The following is a 21870-nucleotide window of genomic DNA, read 5'->3' as shown; positions in this document are numbered from 1 at the left end:
GGCTAAGAGAGAAACTCAAAGTCTCTCTCATTTCATCCATCCAGAGGCCATGCCAGATTAAACAAATTTGTCTGTATTTATTAAGAGTCTTAAGGGTAAGAAAACTGTCCTAACTGGATCAAAAATCTCAGCGATGAAAATTTGGTCCTTCTCATAGGAGCAAGAGTAAAAAAAAAAAAAAAAAGCCTTTAATCAAATATTCCTAATTGAGGAAGCTACTCCTAAATTCACCAGGATTTTGAAGAGTCTGTGAGCTGCTCACAAATCCCTTAACACAATAGTGGGTTGCAGTTTGAACATAAAGGTGTGTGTGTGTACTTCCTGGTGGTAAGCTTCGTCGAGCTCTAGCATGTGCTATACAGGTCTGCAAATAAAAAATGTGAAGTCATTCGATTGTGTTAGTTATTTCATATAGGATAAACATGCTCTAAACGCTTAAACAAAACTTTACAAGCAGGCAATTGTAATGCATCCAAGTTTTCTTCTTTGTCTTGGTTAAAAGGCATCTACCAAATTAATTATTTGATAATTACACTAATTAACAATAATTAATTGTAGCAATCCTTCTTGCCATTTAAAATATTGTAAATTCAGTCAAGGCATGTACTATTTATAATAAAAAAATAAAGTATACTGGGGAAGATTTTTTTTTTTCTTTAATTTTAAATATTTCATTTGACAGCACAAGTTTCTGGGGTAAATAAACATATGCCGCAACTGTGAAAAAAATAACCACATTTTCTAAAACACTGAATGAATGAATGGGTTCCATGTGGTTCTCTGTCACCAATTAGGTTCGTTTTAAGGTAGCAATGTTGATTTTCTACTTTTTAAGATGCAGATTCAAAAATTCAGAAGCCTGACTCCTTCCATAGGTCCTTACCATCGTATCTGGGGTTCCTGTAAGTCGGCCAATACAATCTTACTTAACAGTATTCTAGTACTTTCAGGCCCGTTCATTCATATATATCACATCTTACAGGGCAGTCTCAGAGCACAGTACTTAAGAGTTTTTAAAGCTACCACTGAAAATGATGGATTATAAGCACACAAGAAATTTTAATGCATACTTACAACTTTTGGTCAGTTTCAGTTTCTTAAAGCTTTTTAATGGTAATTTCAAATCAAGTTAAGCGAAGGTAATGCTGAATGGTAATAAAGCTCTGGTTTCTATAGATCCTGGAGAAAACCAAACATTCTGTGTCCCATGATATTTAGTATACTTAGATATTGCACAGCATTACAATACTGTATATAACAATTACTCCTTTTGTTATTTAAAGGATTCAGAAGTCTATTTTTAAATACCTTTACTTGATTTTCCTTTTCTAAGTGGAATAAACTAATAATAACCAAATGGCACACTAATAAATTTGTATGCAACTTTAGATCTTCAGAAGCACAATTTATGTTATGAAAGTGGTAATTAAGTACTTACGTTAACTTAATGCTTAAGCATTAAATATATAAACTTTTTTCCCCCCCCAAGGTGCTTTGTATTCACTTGTTAATTATCCCCCATCAACTTGAATTCCTGTCAATTATTAAAATTCGTGTGAAAAGTGCATCTTCATTTTTCAGTGTCTGATATGAAATTCATTTACATCCATTTGGTAAATCACTTACTCTTCTGGAGTTAACACTAGAACATATGTGTAAAAATTAAAGTAGAGCTGTGATAATTCAGCACAGATTATTGCTATTGTGATCAGTTTTGTATTAATTCTAGTTTGCCCACTCATTTAATATACACTTCTTTACTTTAGACTAGTTGTATATAGAAGACTGTTCTCCCACCAAGGAGATGCTTTGGAAAGCAATGAAAATGGTGTCCTCAATGGGTATAATACAGATTTACAAATAATTGAGAGTTCTGTATTATCTGCTTCTGATTATCCCTGTTTCTCTAAAGGAAAATACTTCCACCAAATTAAATAATTTACTCTAATGTACTCTCATGTGTTTAGCTTTACAAATTAGGCTGAATAAAGCACTGGGTGATACTGTAAACAGACTTTACATTGTATATAGTGCAAAGGAAATCCTAAAGTTAAGGACTGACATTTATTCAAGTTCTTATAATGGTAACATACACAGATACACTTGATTTCTGCACGAATAAAAATACCAGCCCACATTATTGCTTGGTTCTGAGGAATACTTAGAAGACTATTAGCTATAAGCAGGGAGTAATAGTGCAATGCCCATTTGCTGTGAATTACCGGCTCACTTTTGTAGAGTCTGTGGAATGTAAACACCATGCAAGTCAATATGAAGATCTACATCCACATATGCACGTGCAATTTCTTTGAAGGTTTTGCCATCCAAAACAAGCAAGAATGCAGATTTGGATGGATCTGTAGAAATAACTGCAGACAAAACTACACCTGCAAAAGTGGAAAAAAAAATAATATACCAACAACATTTATTTATATAGTACATATTCATACAAATAATGTAACTCAAAGTGCTTTACAGGATGAAGAGAGGAAAAAAAAGACAAAATACATAAGAAAATAAAATTAGGCCATACTAATTAACATAGAATAAAAGTAAGGTCCGATGGCCAGGGAGGACAGAAAAAAAAAAAAAAATCTGCAGGGGTTCCAAGGCCACAAGACCGCCCAGCCCCCACTAGGCATTCTACCTAACATAAATTAACTCAATCAGTCCTCCTTGTATTCAGGGTTCACATGGAACAACTTGATGACGGTCATGTGGACTTCTGGCCTTTAATCTATCAATGTAGGGACATCACGGTGCTTTGAATACCAGTATACTGTTCATGTTTTTGATAGAAAATTGATACTTTTTCATTCAAGGTACCACTGAATTGATTTAAAAATATATCCATAGTACTAATATAATAAATGGCTGTTACTGCTTGAAATGATGGTTTATTAATTTACAATACTGATTTACTGTTCACTCGTGAATGCAAAGCCCCATTTTCTGTAGCCACTACTCTAGTGTCCTAATGGTAAATTCTCTTAGCTCACCCTTAACATGTTTAAATGCTAGTGGTTATTACAGAAAGCTTTAATTGTGTTAGCATAGTTGAAACCAGTTATTCTGCTAAAGGACACAAGTAAACAGTCTTTCCTTGGGATACAAGGTACTGGCATTCTTAAGGATTAATTCAGAGATTATAGCAAAAAAAAAAAAAAAAAAAAAACCAGCTGCCTCAAGAAACATCAGTCAATTTGTGTTTTGAAAAAAGGTTATTTCAATGAGATTTCATACAAATGTGTACACTACTGTCTTCAGATAAGAGAACAAACTAGATCTAACCAGTGTAATAGATGGCCGGGGACCTTGCCCCACTGAGAAACCTGGACAAGCAGGGGATCAGGAAAGGGACAATTCCCACCCCTGGACAGAAGATGGCAGCCCTCCGAGATTGCATAGGAACCACAGAGTTGGGAAGCTCAACACTGTGGGGGCCCGTGGCCACTACCAGGGGGTGCCTGGATGGTTCCAGAGCCATGGACTGCAGCACTTCTGCCACACCAGGAAGTGCTGCCGGAACAGGAACCAGGTACACCCGGAGTGCTTGCGGGTGCCCATGCAGCATTTCCACCACACCAGGAAGTGCTGCAGGAAGGTCATCAGGGAGTACCTGGAGCACATCCAGGTGCATTATAAAACGGGCTGCCTCACTCCACTCAGTGAGCCGGAGTAGGGTGGCAGAGGAAAGAGCTTGTGGGAGAAGAGAGGGCAAAGTAAAAGTAAAAGTAAAGTAAAAGGACTGAGCATTGTGGGTGAATTGTGCATTGTGTGTGTGTGTGCTGTATAAAAGGCAAAAGAAAAATTAAAAGTGTGTGCTTTTGGACATTCCAAGTCCATTTCTGTCTGCGTTCCGGGCGTCTTTCACACCAGGATAAAAAAAAAAAAAAAAAAAAAAAAAAAAAAAAGATGAAGGACCAGATGCACAACTGGAAAAAGTAGAAGTACTGCAGAGTTCCAGAAACAAATGCCTTGCTGGTCCTCAGTTGGCTGCTTCCTATAATAGTATACACCAAATACCATTGTCATCATAATATTTCTGTTTTTTTGGCAGTGTATTTAATGTGTTAAAACATTAAACATTCCTCCAGTTAAAAAAAAATGTAACCAACTTTATACATACAATGTAATATTTTTAATTTACTTTTAATTTATCAGTTATTAGAAGACATCCTGTTACCACCAGAATAGTGAGGAAGAGGAACCTGGAGTCTAAAATGGCTGCAAATGACAGACTGGGAAATGTGCGAGTCACATGTGGACAATGTTGAGGGTCTCAGTCGCTGCATCACAGACTATATTAACTTCTGTGTCAACACAGTGGTACCCACAAAGACAGTGAGTTGCCTTCCAAACAATAAGCCCTGGATTACTAAGGAGCTGAAAGGTCTCCTGAATGAGAAAATGAGAACGTTCAATTCTGGTGATAAAGAGGCTCTAAGGGACGTACAGCACGTGCTAAAGAAAAAGAATGAAGGAAAGGAAGCTTACAAAGCTAAAATAGAAAACAAACTCACTCAGAATAATATGAAGGATGTCTGGAGCGGTTTGGGCATAATTATAGGACTTGAGCAATCCAGGGCTCAGGTGGTAGATGGAGATGTGGACAAACCTAACAACCTGAACCAATTTTTAAACAATTTTCCTCCCCACAGCCACCTTATTCCAACGACCAGTCTCCCCACATCATCCTTAATACATCAACAACTCCTACCATGTGAACTGGAAAGGTCACTGATGAACCCACCTCTGACCATCAGTGTGGTCTGACCACAACTGAAGACCAACTAAGGAGACAACTGAGGAAGCAGACACCATTAAAAGCTGTGGAACCAGATGGAATCAGTCCTTGAGTTCTTAAGACCTGTGCTGACCAACTTTGTGGTGTCCTCTATCACTTGTTCAGCCTGTCCCTAAGGCTTCAGAAAGTGCCGCTGCTGTGAAAACCATTCTGCACTGTTCCCGTTCCAAAGAAAGCAGATGCCTCTTCACCCAATGACTATAGACCAGTGACACTTATGTCTCACATCATGAAGACCTTTGAGAGGCTGGTCCTGGACTATACGAGTCCTGTTGTGGAAGACCACCTGGACCCACTGCAGTTTGCCTGTCACATAATTGCATCTGCTACTCCAATCTTTGTCTATCTGCTCTACAAGGCTTATTCTCACCTGAACAAAGCTGGCAGCACTGTGAGGATTATGTTTTTTTGATTTCTCCAGTTCCTTCAATACCATCCAGCCACCCCTGTTAAAGGGTAAACTTATGAATATGCAGGTGGAGGAGACTATGGTGACCTGGAACACCTGTCGGGCACACCACAGTTTGTGAGACTCCAGGACGGTGTTTGATATGGATGTGAGCTACACTGGAGCACCACAAGGAACAGTCCTGTATTCTTTTCTCTTCATTCTGTACATCTCTGACTAAAAATAAAACACCAGGGGCCTCATGTATAAACGGTGCATACGCACAGAAATGTTGCGTAAGAACGTTTCCACGTTCAAATCGCGATGTATAAAACCTACATTTGGCGTAAAGCCACGCACTTTTCCACGGTACCTCATACCCTGTCGTACGCAAGTTCTCCGTTAGGTTTTGCAGACTGGCGGCACCCAGCGTCAAAACAGTGCTACTGTTCCTGTGTGGTTACCCTTTCTTAGATCCACATCCACTATGGCGGCTCAAGTGCTCCTTGTAGAACTGTTTGTACTTGCAAGTTACAGTGAGGTAATTGTACTTATGATACAGTTATAATATTGCACATCCTGAGCCACTTTATAAAGCACGTATTTACATATGATGACGATATCATTTTTAAGATGAAATGCAGCAAAATATGTTGATTATACAGATTAAACTAACTACATGGTGCCACAGCGCTAGCTTGCTTGAGCTTCGTTTACGGTTTGTTCCTGCCTCGCGCTGTTTTCATGCTGTGGCTGGCGCGACACTGGAAGGATAGATGGATAGAATTAAACATTACGAAGATATTTCGATGTTCCTTAAACGTTTTGAAGAATCGGCATTCTAAGCTTACAGATGGCTTAACATCTATTACAGAGCTGATTGTATGGCGATTGGGTATTTGGAGAAAGAAAAGTAAGGACAGGAATTGGGGGTTAGTACGTTTGAAAAAGACAGTACTTCTGTAATAGAGCATTTCATTGAAGGTCGCGCATGGCGCAGCAAGCATCTTCCTGTAAGACATGAACAATCACTGCGCCACCGTGTTCTCATGTTTATTAACATGCTTTAACTCATATCATCGTGAAAATGATATCACATATACTTCTCAGTATTTTAATTACTCAGAGAGCTGTAATATTACGAACGTAATGGATTCTGTGTCCTGTCGGAGGAAGAGCACGTAGTGATTCAGGCATATAGAGCACATATAAGATCAAATACACATCAAAGCATTTAACGTGCTACTTTAGTTACGATGGGATTTGAGAAACTAGTAAATTAAACAATTTTAAGATGAAGTTTATGATGTTCTACTTTAATGACAAAATAAAGTATGTGATTAAAGTGGAAATTTCGAGATTAAAGTTGACATTTCGTGCTTTTTTCACACTGTGTGCCTTTTTTTTCCACTGTACCCTAATAAGCTTTCATATGACACTCAGACGGTGGGCTACAACTTTGATATGTGACAACTTTTTTATTTCGGGCACTGTGCGACTTTGTGAACTTGAGCTTTCGAGTTTCTCCGACACGCTATGTCACTCGATCAACTTCCTTTTGTTGCTTATATAACTGTTTAAACCAACAAATACTACGTTTTTCTTTGCCTTCATTCTATTTTTCCTCGTACTTTTGCCATTGCCTTTTCACAGAACGCTGGGCTTAAGGGCTATTTATATTGATTTGCATATTCAAAGAGGAGTAATTCTGGGAGGAGTTGGGGCAGGACTGCAAGCGCGTGCACATGCGTTTATTTCCACGCTGAGCGGGATTTATGTAGCTGAAGAACGCGGAAGTTGGCGAGCACACAGATTCCTGCATCTAGATTTTTCTGTGCGTAAGCACATTTCGGCTTTTGTGCTTACGTCATGTTATCGTGCGAATTCTACGCACGGCGTTATGAATGAGGCCCCAGGTCAGGTCATTTGCAGAAATTCTCAGATGAGTCTGTACTCATGGAGTGTATTGATTAGGCATATGAGACTAGGAGTCAGATGGATAACTTTTTCTATTTGCACCAAGAAGCATTGTCTGCAACTTAACAGCAGCAAAACCAAGAATTGATTATTGACTTTCGCCATGCCAAAGAGCCTTTATGTCCGGTCGCTATTCAAGGAGTGGATGTAGAGGTGGTCTACTCCTGCATGTACTCGGGGGTCCACATTAATAACAGGTTGCACTGGTCTCAGAACAAAAAGGAATTATATAAGAGCGAGCAGATCAGGCACTTTTTCCTTAGGAGACGATGTTCCTTTAATGTGGAAACCGACATCCTTCACATGTTCTATAACTGATGGTCAGTGCAGTTTTCTACACTATGGTTTGCTGGGCTGGTAACATACTTCAAGAGAAGCCCAAAAAAAATATAAATAAATAAATAAAAAATCAAAAATATCCTTCCTAAACTTCTCTTTTTATTTCAAAACATTTCAATATATATCAATAAATCGTTTTTTAAACAGTTAGATTCAATAATAACCTCATTCATTTGGAACTCAAAAAACCCACGTATCCGAAGAGCGACCCTACAAAGACCTCAGGCAGAAGGTGGCATGGCTTTACCTAATTTTCAGTTTTATTACTGGGCAGCAAACATACAAGCCATAAAAACCTGGACACAAATAAATGCACATACACAGGCTTGGTCTGCAATAGAAGTAAAATCCTGTAGTACTTCTTTATATTCCCTGCTCTGCTCTCCAATAAATGAAAGTTATCGCAAATATACTAATAACCCAATTGTGCTTTACTCACTCAGAATATGGAACCAAATTAGGAAGCATTTTAAGATGGAAAATCTTTTATCAGTGGCACCTCTGCAAGGGAACCACCTCTTTCAACCTTCGGAAGTATATCCAGTTTTTAATACCTGGAAAAGTTTTGGGATTAAAATGCTCAGAGATCTTTATATAGACAACATATTTACATCTTTTGAACAATTACGTTCAAAATTTAACCTCCCAGCTACACATTTCTTTTACTATCTTCAAATTAGAAATTTTGTTAAACAGAAATTGCCCGATTTCCCCCACCTTGCACCCTCCACAATGCTGGAAAAAATACTGCTCAATTCCGAAAAAACAAACACTATTTCCGCAATATATAAAATCTTATTAGAGTCCCTACCTTTCAAAGATCCAAGAGGACATTGGGAAGAAGATCTCTTAATCAATATATCAGAAAAGCAGTGGAAGGTAGCAAAGCAGAGAATTCACTCGAGTTCTATATGCGCAAAGCATAGAATTATTCAACTAAAAATTATATATCGAGCTCATCTGTCTCGCTTAAAACTGTCCAAAATGTTTCCAGGCCAGGATCCAACCTGCGAGCGCTGCAACCAAGCTCCTGCCTCACTGGGTCACATGTTCTGGGCCTGCACCAAACTAACATCATTTTGGACAAAAATTTTTAAGTGCCTCTCAGACAGCCTTGGTATCACAATCCCTCCTAACCCACTAACAGCTGTGTTTGGTGTCCTTCCAGATGGACTTGAATTGGAGAAGGACAAGCAAACGGTGATTGCATTCACTACACTCTTGGCACGCAGACTTATTTTGTTAAATTGGAAGAATCCTAATTCTCCTCTTATAAGTCAGTGGGAAACCGATGTTTTATATTATTTGAAATTGGAAAAAATCAAATTTTCAGTTAGAGGATCTGTACAAAATTTTTTCAAAACTTGGCAGGATTTAATCAATATTATTTTAGAATAAGAGAATTAACTATTATTGCATTTAACTCCCTTCTCCATCTCTTATTTATATAGATATTTACTTCTCCCCTTCTTTTGTCTAATGTTGCCTTATTAAAAAGCTTAAAGAAATTTTCCTTTAGCTAAGCTCTCCTTCTCAGGGGTGGGGTTTGATTTGTTTTCAAATTTGTTGGGTTATAAATTGATCTGTTTGTATGGAATGATTACAATGAAAATTAATAAAATAAAAATATTAAAAAAAAAAAAAAAAATCAAAAAGCTAATTAAAAAGGCAAGCTTAGTTACCGGACACACTCTGGACCTCCTGGAAATTGTAGTGAAGGAGAGAATTAAAACAAAACTGACTGTCATTATGAACAATGCTGCACATTCTCTCTCTGACACACTAAGACCGAGTACTTTCTGTCAACAAATTATTCGGCAGACGTGTGTCAAGAAATACTACTGGGACTCCTTTACACTAACAGCAATATGTCTGCATACTGCCTCACTCTGACTGACAGCCAAGTCAGAAATTTTTGTTCTTTTTAAATTTTCTTGCTTTATTGTCATTCTGGTGCATGTTCAGATCAAAGTGCGTATATTTATTCATTTACTTACTTGTTTATCTACTTAATTATTTCTTTAGAGCTTCTGTAAAAAGCCAAATGTTTCCCTGGAGACAAATAAGTTCTATCGGTTATTATAATAGTTACAAATAAAAGTTCTATCGGTTATTATAGAATAGACTATTTCTTTTAGTCTCACCTAAAAGATAGTATGAATTTAATCAGGTGAAAGTGTGAATTTAATCATGTGATAAAAAAAACAAAGTACACGACTTAACTTTTTAGCTGTGTTTCTTTTATAGACATAGAAGCTTGGGAATCTATGTCTAGCCAAAGTGGCTGAAGTAGAAAGAAGAATTTACTTGCTGCTCTCAAACAGATCTATTGAATAAATAAAACACACATACCAAACTTTAAAGACCTAAAGATGTTATAAAAGAAGGCTAGCACAAAGGAAAAGTATGCAGTAATATCCAAGTTAATGGTTTTACTCAAGTATAAATACGAGAAACTTGCCTACCATTTCTTCCAGGGGCAACATACAAATGAGTTTTTAAACCTTGGCGCATGAACAGAGAAGCTGAATCAGGTATGAAACTTTCAGAATAATACTAATATTGTTGGGGTAGCCTTTGTCTCACTTTCAATGTGGATCATATTGTTGACATTTAGTATTTTCTTCTGCATTTTATGAATATTCACTTTATTTACAACGGTTTTTAGGAGTTTCCTGTCTTGGTTGCTTAATGATTGAAAGCAATCAATAATGTAGCTGAATGTAATTGTTGCACTTGAATGTTTTGGCTACTACTTGTTTTATCAGTTTTAATCATCAATGTGAGACGTTCACAGTAATGTCTAGTAAATTATGCCTAATTTTAAGTTCAGTTTGGCTTTATTTCCCTCAGAAATTAAGCTCTTGCACTGTTTTACATGAACAACATGTACATCTAGCAGAGCATAGTGAACTGTGATGTTTGTAGAATTAAGATGCAAACAATGGAACTGGAGTCAGCTGGCATTTTCCCAGGATCAGCAAAGAAATGGGTCAGCATTTTCACTGATGCCGATGTTCAAGTTGTACTGCCCATACTTTATCGCAGTCCTATCTTGAAGGCAGGATAGCAAATTGGAAAGAGTTCAGGCCATTGCATGGTTACTTACTAAGTTATCACATATGGAGTTTAAATGTACAGTTAAACTATGCCAGTCATGATTTGTCCACCACTTACCATCATCCTCATCCTTTCCATCTGGTGCAGGGACAAAAAGTGCTTCAGAAGGCCAGCAGTTTTCTTCCTCCCATTCTAATGTCTGTCTAGTGTCGACATCAAGCTTTGATATCTGCAAAAAAAAAAAAAAAAAAAACTTAGAAAAAAAAATAAATCACTTCAAAGAAGTAGATCAAAGCTGCCTTACACAATAAAAAAAAAAACAAAAAAAAAAAAAAAAACTTTCAGCTCATGACTAACAAAAGCATGCTGTACACACTGGAATAGCAACCTGATTAATAACAAAAATGAAGTCAAATGTGATGGTCAAGGTGCACATAAGAGCAGGAGGCAGGGAGAGAGCCAGCCTAACTCCACACAGGGAGGAAGGACTTGTTCTTCTATTGCTCAAAGAAATGTAAGAGTGTCTTTGTACAAAAATGTCTCTGGTTTCTAACTGGCAAAGATTGCTTAGCTGTAATAGCACAGAGAAAATTCCTGGACTGAAACAACAACTGCTACACACTTTTTGGCCACTCAGGGGATGCACAAACCAGTGTGTTTCTTCGCGCCGGTCACAAGCCCAGATAAATGGGGAGGGTTACGTCAGGAAGGGCATCCGGTGTAAAAATTTTGCCAAATCAATATGCGGACAACGATACAAATTTCCATACCAGATTGGTCGAGCCCCGTGTTAAAACGACCGCCACCAGTACTGTTAGCCAACAGGGTGCTGGCGGAAATTGGGCTACTGTTGGCCGAAGAAGAAGGAGAATAGAAGAAGTGAGGGGAGACGTGTCCGGAGGCAGGAGGAGAGGAGGAAAGTAAAGAGTGAAACGGAGGGTAGAAACTTTGAATGTTGGCAGTAAGACTGGTAAGGGGAGAGAGTTTGCAGATATGATGGAGAGAAGGAAGGTTGATATATTGTGCATGCAAAAGACTAAATGGAAGGGGACTAAGGCCAGGTGGATTGGTGGTGGATTCAAATTTTTCTATCATGGTGTGGATAGGAAGAGAAATGGGGTACGAGTTATTCTAAAGTAACAGTATGTCAAGAGTGTTTGAGGTGAAAAGAGTGTCAGAGTAATGATTATGAAGCTGGAAATTGGAGGTGTGCTGATGAATGTTGTTAGTGCATATGCCCCGCAAGTTGGGTGTACAATGGATGAGAAAGAAGATTTTTTGGAGTGAGTTGGATGAAGTGTTAAGCAGTGTACCCAATGGACAGAAAGTGGTTATTGCAGCGGATTTCAGTGGGCATGTTGATAAAGGGAACAGAGGAGATGAGGAGGTGATGGGTAGGTATGGTGTTAAGGAGAGGAATGAAGAAGGTCAGAGGATAGTGGATTTTGCCAAAAGGATGGACATGGCTGTGGTGAATACATATTTTAAGAAGAGGGAGGAACATATGGTTACGTACAAGAGTGGAGGAAGATGCACACAGGTAGATTACATCCTATGCAGAAGAGTTGATCTGAAGGAGATTGAAGACTGCAAAGTGGTGGCAGGGGAAAGTGTAGTTAAGCAGCATAGGATGGTGGTCTGTAGGATAACGTTGGAGATCAAGAAGAGGAAGAGAGTGAGGGCAGAGCCAAGGATCAAATGGTGGAAGTTGAAAAAGGAAGGCTGCAAGGTTGAGTTTAGGGAGGAGGTGAGACAGGCACTGGGTGGCAATGAAGAGTTACCAGACAGCTGGGAAACTACAGCAGATGTAGTCAGGGTGACAGCAAGAAGGGTGCTTGCGTGACATCTGGAAAGAGGAAGGAGGAAAAGGAAACCTGGTGATGGAATGAAGAAATACAGGAGAGTATACAGAGGAAGAGGATGGCAAAGAAGAAATAGGATAGTCAGAGAGATGCAGAAAGTACACAACAGTACAAGGAGATAAGGCGCAAGGTGAAGAGAAAGGTGGAGAAGGCTAAAGAAAAGGCGTATGATGAGTTGTATGAGAGGTTGGACACTAAAGAGGGAGAAAAGGAGCTGTACTGATTGGCTAGACAGAGGGACCGAGCTTGGAAAGATGTGCAGCAGGTTAGGGTGATAAAGGATAAAGATGGAAACGTACTCACAAGCGAGGAGAGTGAGTTGAGCAGATGGAAAGAGTACTTTGAGAGGCTGATGAATGAAGAGAACAAGAGAGAAGAGGTTGGATGATGTGGAGATAGTGAATCAGGAAGTGCAAAGGATTAGCAAGGAGGAAATAAGGACAGCTATGAAGTGGATGAAAAATGGAAAGGCTGTTGGTCCACATGACATACCTATGGAAGCATGGAGGTGTTTAGGAGAGATGGCAGTGGAGTTTTTAACCAGATTGTTTAATGGAATCTTGGAAAGCAAGAGGATGCCTGAGGAGTGTAGAAGAAGTGTAACTACAGGGGAATAAAATTTATGAGCCACAGCATGAAGTTATGGGGAAGAGTAGTGGAAGCTAGGTTAAAAAGTGATGGGATGATTAGTGAGCAGCAATATGGTTTCATGCCAAGAAAGAGCACCACAGATGGAATGTTTGCTCTGAGGATGTTTATGGAGAAGTTTAGAGAAGGCCAGAAGGAGTTGCATTGTGTCTTTGTGGACCTGGAGAAAGCATATGACAGGGTGCCTCGAGAGGAGCTGTGGTACTGTATGAGGAAGTCGGAAGTGGTAGAGAAGTACGTTAAGAGTTGTACAGGATATGTACGAGGGAAGTGCGACAGTGGTGAGGTCTGCGGTAGGAGTGACGGATGCAATCAAGTTGGAGGTGGGGATTACATCAGGGATCGGCTTTGAGCACTTTCTTATTTGCAATGGTGATGGACAGATTGACAGACGAGATTAGGCAGGTGTCCCCGTGGACTATGATGTTTGCTGATGGCATTGTTATCTGTAGCGATAGTAGGGATCAGGTTGAGGAGATCCTGGAGAGGTGGAGATATGCTTTAGAGAGGAGAAGAATGAAGGTCAGTAGGAACAAGACAGAATACATGTGTGTAAATGAGAGGGAGGTCAGTGGAATGATGAGGATGCAGGGAGTAGAGTTGGTGAAGGTGGAGGAGTTTAAATACTTGGGATCAACAGTACAGAGTAATGGGGATTGTGGAAGAGAGGTGAAAAAAGAGTGCAGGCAGGGTGGAATGGGTGGAGAAGAGTGTCAGGAGTAATTTGTGGCTGGTATCAGCAAGAGTGAAAGGGAAGGTCTACAGGATGGTAGTGAGACCAGCTATGTTATATTGGTTGGAGATGGTGGCACTGACCAGAAAGCAGGAGACAGAGCTGGAGGTAGCAGAGTTAAAGATGCTAAGATTTGCACTGGGTGTGACGAGGATGGATAGCATTAGAAATGAGTACATTAGAGGGTCAGCTCAAGTTGGACAGTTGGGAGACAAAGTCAGAGGCGAGATTGTGTTGGTTTGGACATGTGCAGAGGAGAGATGCTGGGTATATTGGGAGAAGGATGCTAAGGATAGAGCTACAAGACAAGAGAAAAAGAGGAAGGCCTAAGAGAAGGTTTATGGATGTGGTGAGAGAGGACATGCAGGTGATGGGTGTAACAGAACAAGATGCAGAGAACAGAAAGATATGGAAGAAAATGATCCGTTGTGGCGACCCCTAATGGGAGCAGCCGAAAGAAAAAGAAAGTAGATTAAAGTTACTTCTAAAAATTCTCCAGCACCCTCCCCAGCAAAGTTATCCTAAACTCACGAATCCCAAATGGTACAAACAATTTACTATTCTTTGGAACTACTGAATTTTAATTTTAGAAAAGCTGTCACAACTGCTTTTTAATCATTTTAAAAAATTGTTATTTCTCAAATTTTAATTCTAGAAAAGCTGTCACAACTGCTTTTTAATCATTTTAAAAAATTGTTATTTCTCAAAGGACTACCTACCTATCTTGCTTGTGGTTTCTGAAATTTACATTACAAAGTTAGGTCTGTCTTCATTAATTACCAGAACAAAATTATGCTGAAGCAAAAGGGACTTGCAACATAAAAAAGCTCTGTACGCGGTTTAAACATGGATGGGAGCAGCTTCAAAATTCAACAATCAGGCAAAATGATACTAGTTCATATTTTGTGAAAGAGGAAATTAGGATCAAATACAGGAGAAATGTTACATTTCAGAATTGTCAGGTTATTAATTTGAATTGCAAGATAGATTCATGTTTGTTGTCTGAAACACCAATTATTAAAAAATTCCTGGGACGAGACAAGACTTTTTCAGAGAGATACTTTCGTGTCCCAAGGTGACGAGACTTTGTGCCAAGAGATTTAACCACGCCCTGGGCCAGACATAAAAGACAGTAGATGTCAAAGTAGAACGTCGTAAAAGAATTCAAAAACATTGGCGCGATACACATGCAGAGTAGGTTAGAGACAATGGAAGTACTAAAATTCCAAAGTCTCAAAAAAAGGATAGTAAACATCGCAGTAGCACAAACAAATGGAAATTACTCTGTGAAATAACGGAACGACTAAAAGAGATCGAATATATTGTTCGGATTTAAAGTTTAAGTTGGAGACTTGTAGACTGTCTAATTCGTGTAGCCATCAGGGAAAAGTAGTGTTTCTTCCCAATGAAGAGGCGTATCCGCGGGAATTAAAATATTTGTTGTGTGGTGAAAGTGAAATCCACATACTCGAGCGGCAGAGATGCAAAGTGGCTGGCGTGTATAATATATATAAGTCAATGTATGTGTGCGTGTATGTATGTTCCACCACCACTTCCGAACGGCTAGAGTGATTTTCATAAAACTTGGTACACGTTTCTCATTGTCCGACTAATAATACTGTAGGGTGACATCAACCTTAACCCACCTCCTTCTGGGTAGGGTGGGGGTGATCTTGTGGTCTTGTATGCATGTTATCCAGTTGACACTCGGAACGACCACCAGAGTGCAAACTGCAAGTGACTGCCAGCATTCTTCATGTTTGAGCACCACTGCACCCCTGTTGCTTTTGAAATTAAAAAGAGTTGGCCAGTTCCAAGCGTCAATTGGATGATAACATACTGTACATAAGAGACAGCATGACAACAATGAAAAATCACTAATTGGGTATTTCAGCTAGTATTTGATAAAACCCAAGACAACCAGTGCTTTGCACTCAATTCAGAATAATTTGACAAATGGAGATTATGCATTAAAAATCTGTACAAAACACTTGCAGCATATATTTTAATGAACTTGGTAAAATTCATAATAAGATCCTAGATTTCAGGTTTATCCCACAAACTAAATAATGTAATGTCAAAGCCCATCTCTCCTTGCACACACAACCACAAGAATTTTAACTTGATATCCAAACAGAAAGTCATAACCTTAATTTCTAAGATAAAAGCTACTATCTGTCTCTTAGACTCCGTCCCAATAAAACTAGTGAAAGGCTCAATGACTCTTCTGACACCCATTCTTATTATAAATAGGTGTTTGAGGAAAAAACAAAGAGCTTGAACCAAATATGCTCAACAATATAAGACCTCTTTCAGAGTTTCCTTTTTTTGCTTAAGTATTTGAAAAAAGTAGTTGTCATGTACAGTAATCCCTCCTCCATCGTGGGGGTTGCGTTCCAGAGCCACCCGCGAAATAAGAAAATCCGCGAAGTAGAAACCATATGTTTATATGGTTATTTTTATATTGTCATGCTTGGGTCACAGATTTGCGCAGAAACACAGGAGGTTGTAGAGAGACAGGAATGTTATTCAAACACTGCAAACAAACATTTGTCTCTTTTTCAAAAGTTTAAACTGTGCTCCATGACAAGACAGAGATGATAGTTCAGTCTCACAATTAAAAGGATGCAAACATATCTTCCTCTACAAAGGAGCAAACAAATCAATAGGGCTGTTTGTCTTTTAAGTATGCGAAGCACCGCGGCACAAAGCTGTTGAAGGCGGCAGCTCACACCCCCTCCGTCAGGAGCAGAGAGAGAGAGAGAGAGATAGAGAGAGAGAGACAGATAAAAAAATCAATACGTGCCCTTCGAGCTTTTAAGTATGCGAAGCACCGTGCAGCATGTCACTTCACGAAGCAGCTGCACAGAAGGTAGCCAACGTGAAGATAATCTTTCAGCATTTTTAGACGAGCGTCCGTATCGTCTAGGTGTGCGAACAGCCCCCCTGCTCAATCCCCCTACGTCTGGATCAGAAAAAGTTAGCGCGAAAGAGAGAGAGAGAGAGAGAGAGAGAAGTAAGCTGGGTAGCTTCTCAGCCATCTGCCAATAGCGTCCCTTGTATGAAATCAACTGGGCAAACCAACTGAAGAAGCATGTACCAGAAATTAAAAGACCCATTGTCCGCAGAAATCCGCGAACCAGCAAAAAATCCGCGATATATATTTAAATATGCTTACATATAAAATCCGCGATAGAGTGAAGCCGCGAAAGGCAAAGTGCGATATAGTGAGGGATCACTGTACATTCATTCTTACCATTATCTTTAATTTTCTTCTTTCTTCCACAGTTCTTGCCATGGAATCCCAACTCTAGTTTTTTTCCCTATCTTGTGCCTTCCTTTTCCCACTTCAGTACATTCCATTCTCTTTAATATTGTCCAGTAGCATCATTCTGCATCTTCCACGACACCCCCACCAGCTCCCTTCAATGTTATCTCCTAGCAGCCTGTCATTTCTAAATATATGTCCCAACCATCCTCTCGGTCTTACTCATAATTCTAATCAATGTCCTTTCCTCTTCTGCACTTCCCTGTACCTTGTCACTACTCACTCCATATGTCCACATCATTGTTCCAAATCTGTAATATCTATTTTCCTAAGCATCCAAGTCTCTGTTCCAAAAGTAAGACACTCCAACACTAGTAGTTTTACCATTAGTTTGTTTTCACTTTTCTGTTTAAGCTGCTGGTGAGAAAGACTTTCATTTAAAAATTGTTAATGCATCGTTGACCATTGTAATACTAGAGTAACTTTTTCTACCAATTACCATCTTCTGTGATTATACTTCCAACATATTTAAACTAATGTACTTGCTCCAATACCTTTCAGTGAACTCTTACTTGTAATCCATCATATCTTTTTTAGTTTTATCTTCCGGACAGGAAGAGTGGATAGCCACACAACACCATCCCTCACTCTCAACACAGGTGCTGCACAGGGCTGTATTCTTAGCCCTCTGATGTACTCTAGCTCCTCATTTGACTGCATGGCTGCATACGACTGTCATTTTTTAAGTATGTTGATGACATCTGGTGGTAGGCCCAATATCCAGCAACAATGACCAAGTAGAGAATGTCACACTGTTGTCAGGACAACAGTCTGCTCCTGAATATGAGCAGGACGAAGGAGTCGATTTTGGACTTTAGGTGAAACCAGAGGCACTACTACCCCTTGAGTATTAACAGTCCTCAGGTGGAAAGTTTCAGATACCTTGGTGACCACATCACAGAAGAGCAAACCTGGTTCAAACACACCAACACCTTGAAAAAGAAGGCCGTGACGTGAAGGCTGTTAGGGAGCCCTTGAACCCAACACCGTCGGTAATGTCATTGATGAGCTAGACAGTGAGGCAACAACAATTGAGCAAGGGGATGGTTCAAAAGTGCAAACAGTGCTTTTATTAAAAACAGTCAAATCAAATGTTCAAACAAAGTGCATTAGTTCAATGTTCAATAAATAAATAATCCATAAAATGAAATGTGGAGGTTAAAATACACAAAACAACAATCCTTTAAAAGAGGTTAAAACATTCAACAGGAAGCAGTCTTTAAAAACAAATGACAAGCCCAGTGCTCCTTGGTTACCCTGGCGGCTCCCCTGCTACTCCCATCTGGGCTGCTCAACAGGAGAGACGCTCTTTCTGCAGCTGGCCTTCTACCTACTCCTGCTACTACCATCAGTCGCCTTTCCGATCCTTGGCTCCGGTCGGCTCCCCCTGAAAGTGACCTGGGAAATCCCACCAACAGCCAAGGCTCTCACATGGTGGACACCACGTTCCCATGTACTGATTCCCGCAGTCATCCGTGGAGAATCATCCACCTTCCAGTCACTCCTGTCCTTCATAAAACTCTGCGGGAGCGACAAGAACTACTACGCCTGGGGTGTCGGCCTAACACCCAGGTTGCCTCTTCAGCTGCTGCAAGCCTGCTCTCGTTCGCTCACTCACGTGCACTCGCTCTTTCTCTTGCTTCCTGCTTTCTTCTACAACCTCCCGTTCTCTTTCCTTTCTTTTCCATATACTACCCCTCCTAACCGTCTCGGGCTTCTCTATATATGCAGAGAGGACATGGCAGCTGCAGCGCATTAGCCACAGGAACAATCACGGATGTGGGCAGTCCCTCACCTGTGCACTTAGGTGAGAAACGCCCACACCGCAGATCGTCCTGCGGCTCGCTACAGCCACCACACCCCCTCGCTAAGCCGCAAGCGCGGCAATTATTTATTTAAAAACGAACTGGCCTTTGCTGGGAGAGCTGTGGACCCATAACACCACAAAGGCACAACAACATCTTTATCCTCTCAGATGCTTCAGAGATTTCAGGATGCCCTCCCAATTTACCAAAGAACTTCTATACATCTACCATTGAAAGTATTCTGACAGTAAGTATTAAGGTCTGGTTTGGGACCAGCACACATAGGGAGCACAAGGCTCAAAATACAGTGGTGCGAACAGCGGAATGCATTGCTGGGGTGTACACTCCCTAACTTCAAGGGCATCTACACCAAACGCGGGCCAGAGGAAAGAAAATTATCAACAGCAATCCTAATAGTGGCCTCTTTTCTGTACTGCTAACAGGTAAACACTCCCTAAAGTCCAGTTCAGAGAGACTGAGGAGGAACATTGCTGAAGGTATAGTTAGGCATAGTCTAGAACTACGTGATGCCCTATTGTTAACTCTATTACATTGTTATTTAAGCTAATTACATATTTAAAATTCATTAAAGATTTCTGATATTTATAAAGGCACTATAACTCCCTGCGTGGAGTTTGCATGTTCTCCCCCTGTCTGCGTGGGTTTCCTCCAGATGCTCCAGTTTCCTCCCATAGTCCAAAGACATGCAGATTAGGTGCATTGGCGATTCTAAATTGAACCTAGTACATGCTTGGTGTGTGGGTGTGTTTGTGTGAGCGCCCTGCGGTGGGCTGGCGCCCTGCCCGGGGTTTGTTTCTGGCCTTGCGTTCCGTGTTGGCTGGGATTGGCTCCAGCAGACCCCCGTGACCCTGTAGTTAGGATATAGCGGGTTGGATAATGGATAGAGATAGAACTTTCTTTGCTATAACTAAGAAAAATTATGTTAATTCTGTCTGTTGTTGTTTTGAATAGGTCCCAGTTCACAGGGACTTAAAAGACCCATTTTCATCTTAGAAATGGGATAAGCAGACAGTTTTCTGACCATTTTGAAATGGTTCAGAAACGTTTTGAATTTTGTAATGATTTGAAATGTAACAAGATTTAAGCTTTGAACAGAACTTTTCTTAACAAGAACTTTTAAAAACAAAGATATTTTGTCTGTGGTATCATTTCAGCGCGTCAGGCTTTTGTTGAATCCTATTTTTTATGCTAGAGCTGCTGAACTTTGGTAATTTTGGGAAACACAGCTACAGTCCTTTAATATTCTTATTAAAAAGGCACAGTCATTGGATTTGAGCAACTAAGCATTTTGTAACATGTGATACTAAGAATAATTTCTATGTGACAAAATTATATTTGATCTATTCTTTCCAATTTAACTTTCTTCTTTCAATTCATGTAGTTCTCCACTTTGGTATTGAGTGTTCAACACAGATTGTAGCTTATTTCTTTGTGCTAGCTATTATCACTGGTCATCAGCAGATGATGCCCACCAACCTTCAGTCCTATTTATCCAGTGTGGTGCACACCCTTTCAGTATATGTTCGGGGGAGCAGCCATGGACTTTGCAGTACCTCCCCCTGGACGCTAGATGGCAACCCACCTGGGTTGGCACGGTGCCTCGGTTTCCCACAGGGTCTATGGGAATTGGAGTTGGGTGCAGCCCTGTCGGGTCCCGCAGGCGCCACTAGGGGGTGCTGCAGCTGGGACTCCCGAGCCCTTATTGGTAGTGTATTCGCCACACCCGGAACTCGGCAGTCAACTACCTGGAGCACTTCCAGGTGGACTATAAAAGGGGCCAGCAGCCACCACTCCGGGAACCTGAGGAGGACTATGCTTGCCAGGAGAAGTGGTGGTGCAAAGAGGACGAGTGTTTGGTAGTGTGCTTTGGGCCTGTGTTGTGCCTGTGGGACACGGGGAAAATGTGCCCCACAGGTGAAGAAAAATAAGTTTTTGTTTTTATACGTGCCTCCAGTGCGAGTGTGTCGGGTCAGGTGCCAATATAGCACCTTTGTTACACCATATTCTCTAGTACTTCTCTCTCAATTGCTCCTGCATAAAAATTGAAGTGAAAGTGAGACAAGACAACCTTATCTAACTCCGCTTCCAGTGATACAAGGGTCTGTTTCTTCAACTCTCACCCGGGCTGTTTGCCCCATATACAGTACCGATATTAACCTTCAAACTTTTCAGCCTATTTATATACACTTTAAGACATTTATCAGATTGAGCCAAATTTATTCTGTGCAAAGCCTTCTCATATTCAACAAAACAGACATCTTGTTCATACTCAATAATTCACTCACTACTGATTTTCCACATTGTTTCACTGCATTTCTTGTTCTTGTAACTCTTCTGAATCCAGATTGTTATTCATTGTTTTGAGGAATGCGATATCAAGCTGATGACACAATATGGTCATCACACTTGCCCACATTTTGTTTTTTTTTTTTTTCCCCCCAAATGGTAATATAATTCTTTATAAAGAAATCTAACCATACTCCTTTTTTATATATGCTATTGCAAGGGCCCGCAAATTAAATTCTCTTTCTTTGCACATAATTCAGTATTTTGGCTGAAATTTCATCCACTTCTGCTGCCCTGTCTTCCTCCTGAAGCTTCAGTACTTCACATTACCATTTGTTGCAGCAAAATATTAAAATGTACTTGAGATGTTTGAATCTCACTTTTTGCAGTGGTCACAATTCAGATACAGCACTAACTCATGTTGTAAATGGCATTTTAATATCTTCTGTAGAAGGAAATTTACATTGTTAGATCAATGTGCAGCCTTTAATAACACTGACCAGTCTATTCTGTTACACACACACACACACACACACACACATACACACACACACACACACACACACACACATTAAATAAAATAAGTGGTGGATTTCAAAGAGGACAACTCCTGACA

At 40.0% G+C, this 21870-nt stretch overlaps 1 protein-coding gene across 1 annotated transcript in view; it reads right to left on the bottom strand.

The window, feature by feature from the left end:
* Positions 1 to 641: 641 nt before the first annotated feature.
* Positions 642 to 21870, bottom strand: part of LOC114657865 (beta,beta-carotene 15,15'-dioxygenase-like) — a 46374-nt gene continuing 25145 nt past the window's right edge. Inside the window, exons 10-12 of the mRNA XM_051932016.1 lie at positions 10689 to 10800; positions 1954 to 2387; positions 642 to 1906 (exon numbers count right to left, since the gene is read on the bottom strand). Coding sequence (XP_051787976.1) covers positions 2227 to 2387; positions 10689 to 10800 — 273 coding nt within the window. The 3' untranslated portion in view covers positions 642 to 1906; positions 1954 to 2226. The remainder of the gene's footprint in view (positions 1907 to 1953; positions 2388 to 10688; positions 10801 to 21870) is intronic.

The sequence above is a fragment of the Erpetoichthys calabaricus genome, chromosome 9 (assembly GCF_900747795.2).
Source record: "Erpetoichthys calabaricus chromosome 9, fErpCal1.3, whole genome shotgun sequence".
In the NCBI taxonomy this organism is placed as follows: Eukaryota; Metazoa; Chordata; class Cladistia; order Polypteriformes; family Polypteridae; genus Erpetoichthys; species Erpetoichthys calabaricus.
Note: the sequence above shows the minus strand (reverse complement) of the source record. Positions and strands in the feature narration are given on the sequence as shown.